This window comes from Leucopleurus acutus (assembly GCF_964270905.1).
Source record: "Leucopleurus acutus genome assembly, chromosome: 15".
Taxonomy (NCBI): domain Eukaryota; kingdom Metazoa; phylum Chordata; class Mammalia; order Artiodactyla; family Delphinidae; genus Leucopleurus; species Leucopleurus acutus.
Window position 1 is genome coordinate 83000547 of NC_139157.1, and position 14818 is coordinate 83015364.

The 14818-nt window shown below is 38.3% G+C and overlaps 1 protein-coding gene across 1 annotated transcript in view; it reads right to left on the bottom strand.

The window, feature by feature from the left end:
• ADGRB3 (adhesion G protein-coupled receptor B3) overlaps positions 1-14818 on the bottom strand; it is a gene marked incomplete at both ends in the record, with an annotated part of 785802 nt that overhangs the window by 17161 nt on the left and 753823 nt on the right. Inside the window, 2 exons of the mRNA XM_082855783.1 lie at positions 9155-9798; positions 13536-13575. Coding sequence (XP_082711909.1) covers positions 9155-9798; positions 13536-13575 — 684 coding nt within the window. The remainder of the gene's footprint in view (positions 1-9154; positions 9799-13535; positions 13576-14818) is intronic.

The window sequence follows — 14818 nt, forward strand, 5'->3', positions numbered from 1 at the left end:
TACAGAAAGAGTTCACCAAATTGTTGGATATCAAAAGTTTCCATACAGGCTTTTTTTCTCTTTTTTTTTTTCTTTTTTGAAGAAGTGGGAATGAAATACAGGGGGAATTAATAAATATTAAACAACATGTAATATCCAGGAAGTTGGGAAAATATATGAACCTTTGGACAAACTTCTTCTGTTTTATTTGTTCCTCTTCTCCCATCCCAATAGCTATAGCATAAATTTCAATAACCTACGAGGGAATCATATCCAAGATAGGTGAGAGATTCTTGTAACTGTTGAGTATCAGGAGAGAAAGAAAGGAACTAATGCAGTTTACTGGAAAATATGACTAAATTTCTCCAGTGAGAGTTAAAATCGTCACTATAGACCTGGAAGCTTCCTAGGTAACCAAGCTCCCCCAAAGGATGTTGCAGTAAACAGAAAGCAACATACCCAAAGAGAGATTTTGTTTAATAAAAAGTTTAGAAGTTCTGAAATCATTTGATTTTGGTGGGGCTGCTTAAAGACTGAGAACCGCGTCTTTCAACGCCGTTGTGGAGAGCGCTGAGAAGGGGGCTGCTTTATTCAAGGGAAAGTCAGCCTGAGCTCACTTTGCTCCCTGTGGCCAGCAGACTCTAAGCCAGCCCTGGTGACATCCTGCAAGAAGAGACGTGCGTGGGAAGCTGTTTAACCCAGCCCTCCTTCGCCATCTCCCTGCTACTGCTGTTGTCTGACTGTGCTGTGTAAGAGCCAGGCTCCAGCGCACTGCAACCCGCTTTGCTGTGAGATGTTAGACCAAATGTCAGGGTTTCCCTTCTCCTCTCGGACGCTTTGCCTTCTTGGCACTGTGATTCAGCAGGACACTTCTGTAAGTATACGTTAAGCAAAATTCTTTCCTAATACGGCAAAATTCAAGCATGGAAACAGTGTTAAGCAATTATTAACAGAACATGAGTCTCATGCTTTGCTTTCCATTTGAAAATTAAATAGTGAAACCTAAAGAAAAATGTTCAGTTAGTCAGCAAAGAGGCCCGTCCACTGCACGTGTTGAGGGTTTCTCCATTGCAAAGGTCCTAACAGCCATGTGCTACCTTCTTCGTTGAATGCAAAGTCGTGTTGCCTAAGAACTGGAAATGTGGATGGATGCATATTGCTGAAGGCTCCCGATTTCAGGCACAAGAACAAAAGATAGGAACCCAGAGGAACGGCAGAGATAGATTCTCCCTGTGAGAGCAGATGCCACCTATGCAGATGTGAAACATAGAAAAGAAAACAGATGTACCCCCACAAATAAGTTTCTCTCTCTTCTATGCACTTTATTAAAATCACATTCTAACCTAAGAGTATATAGCGGAACTAGCAACCTTGAGGGATTAGACTAGGAAATGAACACGTGAAGCAGATTTCAGTTGAAACAGCCGAAAGATAGTTGGGGGTAAGGTGAAGAGGTGGGCTGGAAAATACAGCAGTGAAGACTTAAAAATTAGAGAGCGGAAAAAAATGTGGCGGACTTTGAGAGTCCAAGGGAGATAAAATGTGCACATTATTCATATCCCCACAATCCTGACCAAGTGTTCAGACCTTTTATAAAGTGCTTTCACGTTTGAACATGCTAACTGCCCTGTGAGATGGTTAGGAAAGTACTATGCATTATCCCTGTTTATGAATGAGGAACACTGAGGACCAGAGGAGTTCAAATAACTTGCCTACTTCACCTGGGTAGTTATCACCTGGGCTGGGATTCCCACTCAGGTGTTCTGCCTGCAAACCCTGTGTTTTCTCCACTGTTGCTCAGTAACTGCTCAGTCGTGTAAGGGGTGATGGTTCATAGCCAAGGTAGTTTGCTGATTGCCCCTAGAACACAGCAAGAATAACATTACGGGATACAGTCAATCCCAGGCTGACAGCAGTGGGACCGAGATGCTCTACAAGCATAAAGCAACGTCAGGCAGATGAACTTTTACTTGTCAATTATATTTTAAAGGAGAAAAAAAGCATCGATATGGCACTTATTTGAGAGAAAAATCTGATGGCAATTTACAATAATTTGTGTCAAATAAAATAACTTAAAATCATTCTAACATGAGATAGTTTATGAGCCATGATGCAACACAGTGGCAGACTTCACTTTCATGATGGGTCTCCCATCGCAAAATCTATTTTATCTTAAAGAAGTATCTGCATTGGGAAATCTGTGATGGAATGGAAGGACCAGAATGTTAGCTTCTGTTTATCAGTTCCTCATTATAACACTCATTATCTCTCAGTCTGTTTTGCAATGTGCTGGAGAGTCTTTCAAAGCACTGAAGTCTGTGGAAACTGTGACTGACTTACGTGCTCATTCAAATGTCCCTCTGAGCTCTCTGGAATGTCATTGTAAGGTAGGAAAGTGGTTAGAAAGAATGGTTATATGTTTAAAAGATGAGAATCAATGAAGAAAAGTGATCAAGTCATAACAACTTTTATGATAAGTTGATAATTGAAGAAATGCTACATACAAATTTAAAATAAGCCAGGATGGTGTTGACATATTTTAGGAAGATATAAGTCCCTTTCTCTGTACATCCCCTAGTTCCTAAATAACTTGATACAAATCATCCTTTTTGTCATAGTAGGTGACATTTCTTTTATGCTCTTTCCTTTTCTTAATTTCCCACTTAGAACTCACCCCAACTTCTGTTCTGTCCTCAACATTCCATTAAAATTCTTGTTGTCAAGGTCTCAGATGAGCTCCATCTGGACGGTTTCCAAGGTCAATTTTCTCTCCTCATCTTAATGGACTCTCAGAAGCTTTTGAAGGTTAATCCCTTCCTCATCTCTCTCAGCTTTTCCTTTTGTTTTCTTTTCCTCCTTATTTGCTCTAGTTCTGTCTGCCAAGTATCCTTTGCTGGCTCTTTCTCTTCTCCCTGACTTCTAAATGTTGAGTTCCATAGTTTTCTTTTTTCTTATATTCTCTCTTGGATGAAATCATTCATTCCCAGGGTTTTCAATACCATCTTTTAACTTGCAAACACCCTTTTCTTTCCTATCACAGGAAATGTTGCATATCTAGTTGGTGAAGCCAGGCATTTAGGAGTCACCCTTCAGCCCTCCCTGCCTCTCATCCTGCACATCAAATCCACCAGCAGTGCCATCTGTTCTATATCCAAAACACATCTTAATTTGCCCTCCACAGTCAAAGGCATTCTTGTCTTTTGTGTGGTTGAACTCAGTGGTCTCCTAACTGTCCTCCAGCTTTCTGCTCCACTTCTACTACCTCTCCCACTACCACTGGATCCTCATCCTTTCCATTCCAAACCATCAAAGTGATGGATGGATGGATGGAGAAATGATCATGACAGTTGCTTAACTGTCCTCAATTTTTTCTTTCATTTTACAAGGTTCTGCAAAATCTGGTCTCTTCTTCCTATTCCAACTCGGACTTAAGAAGCTTGCCCCGTGCTACATGTGTCTTCTAATCCTATGAGAATATTCCAAGCTCTTTTCTGCCCCAGGACCTCTTCACCTGCAATTTTTTTTGTCTGAAACACCCCCGATCCTTCAGCATCTCACAAGTCATGTTCCTCCTTAACTTCATTGTTCATCCTGTGGCGCTTCAGAAGGTCCCCCAGATCACCTCATCTAAAGAAGCCTGTCTCTCACACTCCATGGTTATTTCCCAGCACAGCACACTCTTTTAGATTAATCATTTGTTAACAGTTCACCATCTGTCTCTTCCATAGTGTTTATTCACCACCAGGGCAGGATCCACATCTGTCTTGGCCACTTTTATATCCCTGGCATCTATCAGAGGGTCTGGCATAATAGTAGACATTCACAAAATTAGTGATGAAAGATTGAAGGAGCTACACTATGAAAGCCAAACAAATCCAAAAGAATGACTTGTATTTTGGTTGTGTTTTGTTCTTTTTCTCAGGAATACTCCAGGAGAATTTGGATAAGCATGTGGGCTATATACACAAAGAAAACCATTTTGAATAGATCTATTGACAGCCAAGAGGATTGAGACCATTTAGAAGAATGCAGGCCTACCACTAAGAGAGGGGAAAATTCTTTAGGATGATGTCAGAGTAAGAAAATGCACACCAGTATGAGGCTACTCAGAGGAATACTTAGCAAGGATGTGTATAATGGCATCTGTCCATAGCAAAGCCTTGTAGAATGATGAATAATTTCTCAAAGGGAATACTTCGTTGTTTCTGCCTTTGCAAATTAAGTTGGACAAGATACTAGAAGATTCACAGTGAGGAATAAATTCCATGGACTAATAAATGTCAATGTGACTGCCATTAAAAGTTTCCATTACAGACTGAGCAATGAACCCACTCAAGGAGAAAGCTTTGATGTCAAATCCATTCAAAATATCTGTGTAAATGACACTCGAGAATCATTAATTTCGAAAAATGAGTTATTTGAGCTAATTTTGCTTGTACGCCTGCATAAAAGACAAAATTTCCTAATCCAGGAGCAAAAACAAAACACTGAAGAAGGGCAAGCATTTCTTTCACCACAGCTACATGAGGAAAAAAATTTTCAAAAAAGAAAAAGATGTTCTGCCCAATGGTCAGTCCTACAATGGTTTCTGTTAGTGACAGAAGTATGGCCATAACATTTTGTCTAATTTCCTGAATACTGACCTAGTACAGCAAACAAGTTTCTTTACCGATATTCAAGATACAATGGTAATGAAATAATAATCACACGACCTTACATCTGAAGTGCCCCTTACAATACTCAAAGGGATTTTCACATACATTATCCAATTTGATGTTCACAACAGCCATAAGGGAAGCACCTGCGATGTGCCACTATAGCTAAAATGTTTTACCTTTCAAAACCATTATGCTGAGAGCTCTATAATTCATGTCCAGAGGAAAACTGGTGTATAAAAAGTTACCCTAGAATGGTACCCATTTACCCATTTATACATTGAGAGAGATTTATCTGAGCATGTTTTGAGATACATTGTTAAGTTATATCTGAATGTTCAGAAAACCTGGAGTAGCAGAACTCTGTTTAAAAAAGAGATTGTGCAATTTACTATCTAACTCTGTTTAGTTATAAGAAAAGCTAAGGCAAAGCTAAGCTAAGCACTTAATGTGCTTACATTGGAGCAAAGTGTTTCACAGGAATCCCAGTGATGGAGGAACTGAGAAGCCACAAAAGGGACCACGAGGGAACCCAGAGATTTGCAGGAGAAGGGGCTACTGCCCACCCCCGCCCACCAGGCTGGATGGACATGGGGAGATGACACTTCGACCTAAGCCCGGGGGCTGAGGCACCTGGCAGAAGCTGGAGGCCCTACAGAACAGCTAAGGAGACATGAGGTACTGCCCGAAGCAGAAAGAGGGAGGAAAACACCCTGGATTCCTTCTTTTCCCCAGCCTCCAATCTCTCACAGTGTTTCCTAGTGGCCAGTCTTCTCACCCAGCTAGGAACCTGTATCAACCCCGAGAGACACAGGGGAAAAAGGGTGAAGGTGGGCCCTGGACCTGCACACAAGGTGGGAAGGCTTTGAGTAAGGAAATGTGTCCTGTTTAGATCTACCAGCTACAAGCCATCGAATGTTCCAATAAGTCAAGACAAATATTGACCTATCTTCTTACACTGATATATCTATAATTTTTCAAAAAATAAATAGAACCACAGCCCAAGGTTTAAACTATTGATATATCTCATAGTGCTCAATGGCTTGAGAATGCTGATACTTCTTTTTTCCCCACTTGCTTCACAGTACCTCGTAGTTTTTTGTTTTATATACATACCATGCACTCAACACATTTTGCTCATTAATTGAAGGTGAATGACTTAAATGCTGATGACAATGTTAAGCAATTAGAGGACATCTAGGACTGAAGCCATTGTGAGACATTCTACCATGTGCATATTGCAATGAATCCCTAATTGTGGAAATCTAAAGTTTTCAGAATCGCTTAACAAGTCCATTCTGGGAATGGATACAGTTCGGAAATTGGCAGATAACATATTACATGAAAGAAAGACACAAGATAATATTAAGACGGGAGAGAAGCTGGAAATGCTTTTATGCCGAAAAAACTTGATGCATTTATTAAACTTTCTACGCTGAATAATTGGGGGTTAGCTGAACAAGCTGTCCTGGAGGTTGGAGCCTTTTCTGCTGGCACTGCCTTCAGGGTTGGGGAGCCTCCCTCTTGCTTTGTTGCCTCCTGCTTATTTGAATAAATACTTCCACCCACTCTTTGGCTTTGTTTCTTTCTCCTTTGACTCTTGTTTTTCCTCGCCTGCACTCTTCCTCACAATACTGACTTCTGGGCTGCAACTGCCCGGTTTTACCCTCTTCTTTTTCTTCTCCCACCACTTCCCACTTTGTCAAATTGTGAACACCCACTCCTCTGGAGGCAACTTCCTGAATTACTAGGAACATCTTTTTATTCCATCCCTGAAAAGTCCCTGAGGCATCTGGCCATCCTCTGCCGCCCCGGTTTCCCAGGCAGGGATGTACCTGTGGCTGGAACCTCCCTTCTCACTCAGAGAAGACTCAAATTGTTCTATGGCCCCATGGCTGCCACATAGTCACTCACTTTCATCTCTGTATTGTCTTCTAGGTCTCAAGACACCTCCTGGCTACTGTTGCGCACCACAATCCATGTAGATACTCTAGTCATCTTTCTGCTTTTCCTCTATTGTCAGAATATCAGCTTACCTGCTGGTTCACTGCAGACAGAGTGTGGCTCACTCTACCCACAAAGGAAGCCACACCAGACTTTATCTGGCCACAGTCTTATCTCCAAAATCTGGCCACCACACTTCATGGCCACAGTCTTGTCTCCAAAATCTGCTAGCTATATACATCTACACTTCATCCATTTCACGTCTTTATTCCATAAGACCAAGTGTCTGTCCAGGGTTAAATGAACTTTATAAAGTTACTCTCATGCTAATGTTCAGGCACACGACTGTCTCTTTGAGACAGCGTAAAATTGATCAGGACAGAAAGATTCCGGTCCTAGATTTGCTGTGCACTTACTCTGTGACCTTGGACAAATGACTTTACTTCAAGGATCAGAACAACTTATCCATCGTCCAGAGGTGTCGCGAAGATTAATTAATTCACGTTTTTAAGGTGATTTGAGGATCTGCTAATGAAAGATGCTATATAAATGCTAATTTTTATTATTCATTCCCACATCTATATATTCAGCTGTCTCCTAAAATGGTCACCCTAAGCAATTACTAACTATTAAACTCTTTGAAAGAATGAAAATGAGGAACTGAAATTTCATTCTGAATCCTGAATTTTCTTCCTTTTCAAGACGTAAGCCTTGTGATTTCTAAGTCATTTAAATGCAGATCTTTTGGCTGAATCACACTTATATATGATGCTTATTCTTAATAATAAGGATATGGAGATTTGGAAAAGTTACCACTGAACAAAGCAGCACTCAGAAATTCAGTCTATTGTTCAAACACATACAACCTGTACAATATCAAACCCAGCAAGGTTTTAAGCCTTTTAGACATAAAGCATTTTTATAACAAGCAAAATATTTTAATGCAATTCCATTCTAACCCCTCTAGCACACTTTAAAGAGCCATTCTATGTAGAAGACTCCATATGGTCTTTAAGATTATTTACAGCGTTATGTTATTATATGCACACTCACTGAAAATTCTTGTAAAAACTTCTGTGATTTTGCATAAATGTTATGTAGTTTGTGCTTACGTGGTCATTATTTTAGTAGACCTGCTAAGTCTCTGGGATATGCAAGTTAGAGATGGAAACAGTGGCTACTCTGCTAATTCAGAATGATTGGACGCTCTTGTCTACAGGGAGCTCCAGCCACTCAAGAGTGAACTTGGACTCACTGCCCCTATGCCTTTGGTTCCAAAGAATGATTCTCCTCAGAAACCCTATTCTGTTTAGGTCTGATCTACCGACAGAATTTAGGGATTTATCCTAGATTCCCATCTACGGTAGAATTTCCTCAATGCAGCTGGGAAAACCCTCAAAATTACACCGCACATCAAGTCACTCCAGCCTTTCAGGGTGTCTCTTCATCTTGGCCTCGTAGAAGGCACAGTCTTGTGGGAAGAAGGAAGGGGCAATTGCCTCTGGGCACTTTTGAACATTAGAATATTGTCAACAAACTTCTGATGGAAAGAGTAGGCAACCGATTATATTGTCTTATGAAATAATCTGTTATATTAAGACAATTGGCAATACATATTAAAAAATGCATATATTGCATTGTATATTGAACATATGCAATATATCCGCAGTGGGTTTACAGCAAAACTTCAAGACAGAGGATATGAAAGTCACATACAAAACAGTTACAGGAGGTATGTCAAAAGAAAACTAGACATTACTTGTCTTACTTGACTTAGATCTTACTTGATTAATTGTAATACAATATGAGTGATATTGATACCTGTTGACTACTCTTTACATCACTTTGTGGGTAGAAAGGAAGCTGAGGGGAGCTTGCTTTTCCACAAAAGCCTTGTGGTTTGACCTCAGAGTCCTGACTCTTGATCTGCTTGATTTACATCCCTCCCAAGAGTTCACAATTTAAGACCAAAACATTTAGTGGTCATAATTCTGTAAGAGCTAAGAAAAAAACATTTCCTCTGAAAGATATCAGTCTAAGGTAATAATAAAGTCTATAATCAGTGTAATGGTAGATCTCATTGAAACATTCCAATTTTGTTATTTTAACAGCTGCCCTCACACAGAAAACCCAGACCTTGCTTAAAGTTTGTAGTGCCATCCAGAAACTACTTTAACCACCAAAAGACTTCTGGTACCCAAGAAACATCAGGAGGATCTTCTGTTTGTTTAGGAGTGCTCTACTTGGTTCCCATTATGACAGATAGGTATCATTTTAATTATAGAGGGTTCATTTTTAAAAATACGACCTCGAGAAAGGGGATTCTGATGCTCTACTGGAAAAAGCATATGTCCAGAATCTTAAACACAACATACCCCAAATTTTTAGACAATACATAACTGCAAAAGCTAATGTGACCCTTCTCTCCCAGTGCAGTACCCCATGAATCTATCTATCTATCCATCTATCTATCTATCTATCTATCTACCTCTTATCTATTAATCAATCAGTCTATCTATCAGTGTATCATCTATCTAACTTTCAAATATCAAGGGAAGGCTTGTTCCATTGCTTACTTCTAAAGAACTCATTGATATCGTTGATCCAGTTTCACTTCTCGATAATCCCGCATTTTCATCCAACTCAGAGGCCATGAAGTTCTTCACAGCTGTGCGAGGCTCAAAGGGCAAATTCTGCATATGTTCCTGGGGTGCGAGATGTTGCTCTAAGTTCATATTGAACTGGTCCATGACAGGAGGATTCATGTTGAATTCAGGATTCACTTTGTAGTGCAATAGCCTTTCGTGGGGCAGGGTTTCCATGCCAATATTCATTTTGCTTTCTTCTTTCATTGATGGCTGGGTATTAACAGAACTTCTGGGCATCACAATATAGTCACTCTCCATCATTCTTTCTTGAGGATGAACGATGTCCATATCCGCCCCTCTCAAATTATCATCCGTACATAAGTACACAGTTCTCCGCAACTCACTGTTCTCTTTTTTCAAACATTGATTGCCCAGCTCATTCATACTCATGGGCATGTGCAGACCTGTGGGTTGCTGAATAATGACTTTGGAAATGACGTTTCCAGGCAATGTTGAATAGCTTAGCCCTTCAGGGTTTGTTCCCTTTTCTTCTTCATCATCATTTAGAGAAATCCTGGAGAGGGTGCCTGTTATTGTTGCTGCTCGGCAAGGACCAATATCCTTGTGAAGAACTGTGAATTAGAACATAAAAGTAAATAAAAGAAAGTTAATGCACACTTATTGACTACTATTGTATTCTGTTGTCCCTCATTTTACTAAACATTTTCCTTAGTAAAATAAAAATTATTAAAAATTACATATCTATTTTTTGCACATGGTCCAAATTACTCAGTCACCCTGTGTTGATTCTGACATGCTCTTATAGTTCTCAGGCAGCCCACAGATAAAACATATGGGAAAACTGATGAACAGACTTTCAAAAATCTCAGTGCCTTAACCCTAAATAACTCAGCCTAACTTTTCAGGGGAAAGGTAGATTACCAGAGAAATTTTCTCCATCTGTCTACTGAAAAGGGCTTTATAAAATTATGGATATATTAACAAGAGTTTGACTTTTTCTTAAAGGGTTTTCCCCTAAAGTATTCTACAAGTTCTACTCATTAAAATACTTCTTGAGAGAGGTAATCAATGAGAATTTCATCCTACTACATCAGAAATCCCTTCAAAAATTATGCCCATTGAAAACTAATGAGTATTTATCTGTGAAGTCCATATGGTCAAGTAGATGCAGGGTTCAAAAGTATTTATCATCTTCAGCTCCATGCAGGAAAAGTAAGGCATTTTTTAAACAAGATCAATCCATAAGCTCCAATGTCCTTGAGGGGGTATTAAAAGTGCCAACTGACTTTAAGCAGAAAAAAGCTGTATGAGCCTCTAACACCTCCATTCCATTTTAAGCCTGCAAAATAATGACTTAGAAAACTTAAAAATGCATGATAACTTGTAGTAAGAAAGAGAACAAAATGAAAACATAAACCACACCAAGGAAAAACCAATCAACAGAAGAGTTCAGAATTCTTTACGAAAATATAGTTTAGTTTTTTCTCTTTTTTGCCTCTCTAGAAGGAAGAAAATCATATTTTATGTGTAATGGAGGCAGAATGACTTGAAGCCTGCTTAGTTGCGGGCAGCTGTCGGTTTTGAGGTCTGAGAGAATGAAATTCTGAAGACGTTTTCTTGGTCATGGTGGTGCTGAAAGCACAGAGAACAGCACTGTGTGCAAGGTGGTTCAACACGGCCTCCAAGTACTGCCCTATCAACAAGTAGAGCCATTGCCATTGAATGTTTTGTTAGGCATAGGTAGCTATAACTATTTGGTTGATTATCGCCTCATGAAAAGTCTCAGACATATTCAATTTTACCCATTATTATCCAGTTTTCAAATAGCATCCTAATTATTATGCATTAAAGCAGAGTTTGCAAAATAGAAGGTTCTGAATGTCTTTCCCTATTACAAAGAAGAGAAGCGTTCAAATTAATTCAAGACATGCATCATTCATGTAATATCTTTTATCTTTAGAGATACTGTATTTAATCATTGTATTAGGTCTCTTTCTTCTTAGATATTCAAGATGTAATTCACCTATACTCCAGTCAAAATTTTTAAAAATGAGCAGAAAAAACCCCCCAAAAAACAAAACAAACAAACAAAAGATGTTAAATCTACATTGCGTATTTTTTATTAATCCACAATTTGGTGTGACTTTTTATATTTAACTATAATGTTTAAAAAGTAGAATAATTCAGTTTAAAAAAGTTATTTCCAAACCTCTTAAATTAATAGATAGGTAATGAATTGTGGTTGCCAGGAACAATTTACTTGAAAATATTCAGAGATAAAGTATGTTAAATTAATAGATTTAGTAATATTCCTAATAAAATACCTTAAAATATCTCCAAATTCAGGGAAGAATATTTTTAATCCTTAACTGTAGGCAAAAATTAATCCAAAATTTATAGCAATACAATATAAAGGCTAGTTATGGGAACCTATTACATTTTATTAAGGACATATAATTTTATACTTTTATCAGTATTTTGTAAACTGTAAAGTAAACCTTGGTACTGAATATTGATTTCATAATCTGCATTTGTATAAAATACATTTAGTTTGTATTAATGTAATATGATTTGTAGTTATAGTAGCACATTTTTATCAATGATACAGCTGTCTTTGCTGAAAATTTGTATATCTTAAATATTTGGGGAAATATAATTCTTCTTATTAAGTAGTGTCGACTCTATATGAGAAATTTAACTGTTTCTTTGACTTACTTAACATGGATATCCAAATTTTGAATATAAAACATAAACAAATAGACACCACCTACACATACAAATGTGATGTTGAAGTGATGGGAATTTTGAGAGAAATTAGTCAAGTTGTGAAGCGCAAAATGCAAATAAAACCAAGACAAAGCAAAAAGCACCTGAATATTTAGCATAATCAGATATACACTCCACCCTTTGGGAAAGTGAATTTCAGCAAAACTTAGGGAAAGATTATTCAGAGACCAGGAACTGAGACTTTAACACTGAATATACCTCAACATGGAAGGAAATCTTTAGAAAAACACAGGGGCAAGTTCCTGATAAGCTCAGCTAAAAAAAGGCACAGACAGAAAATGAAAAATTAAAAGAATTTTTTTCTAATAAAATAATGATACTGGCCTAATATTAAGAATACTAAATCTCAGAATACAATGAATCTGGGGAAAATGGGTATTTTAACAAAAGAGAACAAGATGAATATAACTCCTTTATTTGTAAAGTTTGGATGAAGATTTAGAAGGCATTCTTATCAAAATTTCAAAGGCCAAACAATTTCAAATGGATAGAATGGTAACCTAAAACCAGTAAGATAGTAGCAAATAGAGATAAATGCAAAGGCTAGATTTTTCATCAAGGACTAAAAAAACAAACAAACAAAAAATCCCCAGAACTTTTACAAATCATAGACTGGGAAATCCCTGACAGTTACTACAAAAAGTCTTGGGGATTTTAAATGATAATCAGTTGACACTAGTACTGTACCAGCTGCTATGAAATCAGATGCAAAGGTAGATAGCATTAATACAAGGAAAGAGCCAACTGTGATAAATGCTGGCTAAGTGTGGGCAGCATAGTTAAAACTTGGGCACCATAATTTCAAATGATTGACACCTGGGGTACCATGTCTGCCTGGGAGGATGCTCTGAGGAATGAGTGAAGAAACATGGTTTGTTTAGTCTGGAAAAAAAAAAAAAAAAACCTAGATTGGGCTAAGTAGTATTTGCTTTCAAATATTTGGATAGTTAGGTGAAGTGGATATTCACTCTTATTCTCAAAGGCACCACGAAAACAAATGAATAAAAGGTTAAATAAGGTATATTTTGTCCCAATATAAAGGAACATTATTCATCTACTCTTGGTGGGTGTCCACAGGCTGGAGAACAGACGTTGGGAACACTGTCCCTGGGACCCAGCTCTCTAAGACGGTGTGCGCATGCTCTGAAAATACAGCAACAAAGCTGTGATACACACACACACACCCAAACACACTCACACACAATGGTATTTCATCCTTCCAGCATGGATGATGAAATTGAGGCACAGAGAGACATCAACTTGACTGGCCTTACACCTGACAACCAGTAATAGGTGGATGGAAGGCTTTCTGCTTTCCTGCAGTCACAGTACTTCCAATCAACCATTTTCACTTCCTCGCATTCCCCATTCATATTCTCCCTCTCTCTCATTCCCTCCCCCCTCTCCTACATCTGCTATTACAATGTTTCCAGTTGAAAGACTCAATTTACACATTTACAGGAATATGTGATGGGTAAACCACAGCATTTTCTTTAAAATCAAAATCATAAAAATGATTCAACATCTAATGATTATATTTTCAAAATTCAAATATTCTTACCTGATCTACAAGCAATGTCTACATCCTTTTCAAAGTCTGTCTGTAACAAGAAATAATGACATAGAATCATTATTTAGTGAAGACCTCAAGTGACTTTTACTGACCAAATTACCTGAAGTTAACAAATATCTGACTATGAGATACCAGGATATTGTTTTGTGCAAAGGAAGTTTATCAAGGAATAATCAAATTGTTTTCAAGAGTATTTTCTAGAGACCACATGTTGGATAAAATCAGTGGGGACATGGTGTATGACTTTAATAAGGCAAAACTATCCCCATGGTCATCTAACACCAGATGTAAAAAAACAGAATTTCAAGGCAATTCCTTAAACCACAATAAAAAGATCGGAATGTGAAATATTATGAAGATACTTAAATAAATGTCTCTGTTATTTATATTTTTATGCATTCATTTTGAATATATTGTTTGTAATGCAATATCTTATAATACAGCTTTGTCAAATCCTTAATAGTCAAACTAGGCTCTTCTGATGATACATTTTCATGCAAATGTGACAAAAGACTTTCAGGCTTAGGAATTAAAATTGAAGATGAAACAATACTAATCTGGCCTAGAACCTGCTTAGAGTTTAGTTCCATCTTCATATTTTCCCCAAACTTTTACTGTAAACAAATTAGTTTATTTTTAATGGTGAAATTAAATTAGCCCTTTTTTTTTTTTTTTTTTTTTTTGCGGTACGCGGGCCTCTCACTGTTGTGGCCTCGCCCATTGCCGAGCACAGCCTCCGGACACACAGGCTCAGCGGCCATGGCTCACGGGCCCAGCTGCTCCACGGCATGTGGGATCTTCCCGGACCGGGGCACGAACCGGTGTCCCCTGCATCGGCAGGCGGACTCTCAACCACTGCACCACCAGGGAAGCCCAAATTAGCCCATCTTAATCAATTCTTAGATTCAAGATATCAGTATTTATCTCTTTGTTTTTAATAAGGAATTAATTATTCCTTCTCCTGTCTTAGTTACTAGTATATCGTTTAGACTGTTTTTGTGTTGCCTAATCCAAACACATCGATGATAAATCAAGCATATTACTAAGAAAACTCTATTTAAGCCATGATGTTAATGACACAGTTTAAACCTTACTTCATTTCTAAAATATACGGAAGTGGTTATGTGTAAAGTACCCCTTATCCCAACAACAGTCAGAGCTCATGTACAATGGTTGGCCTTCTTCTGGGAGTGTGTCTGCCCCTCATACTTTAGGGCAGTGGCTCTCATCTTGGGCCGCCCCCTGGAGCCACCAATGCCTGGTTTCTATCC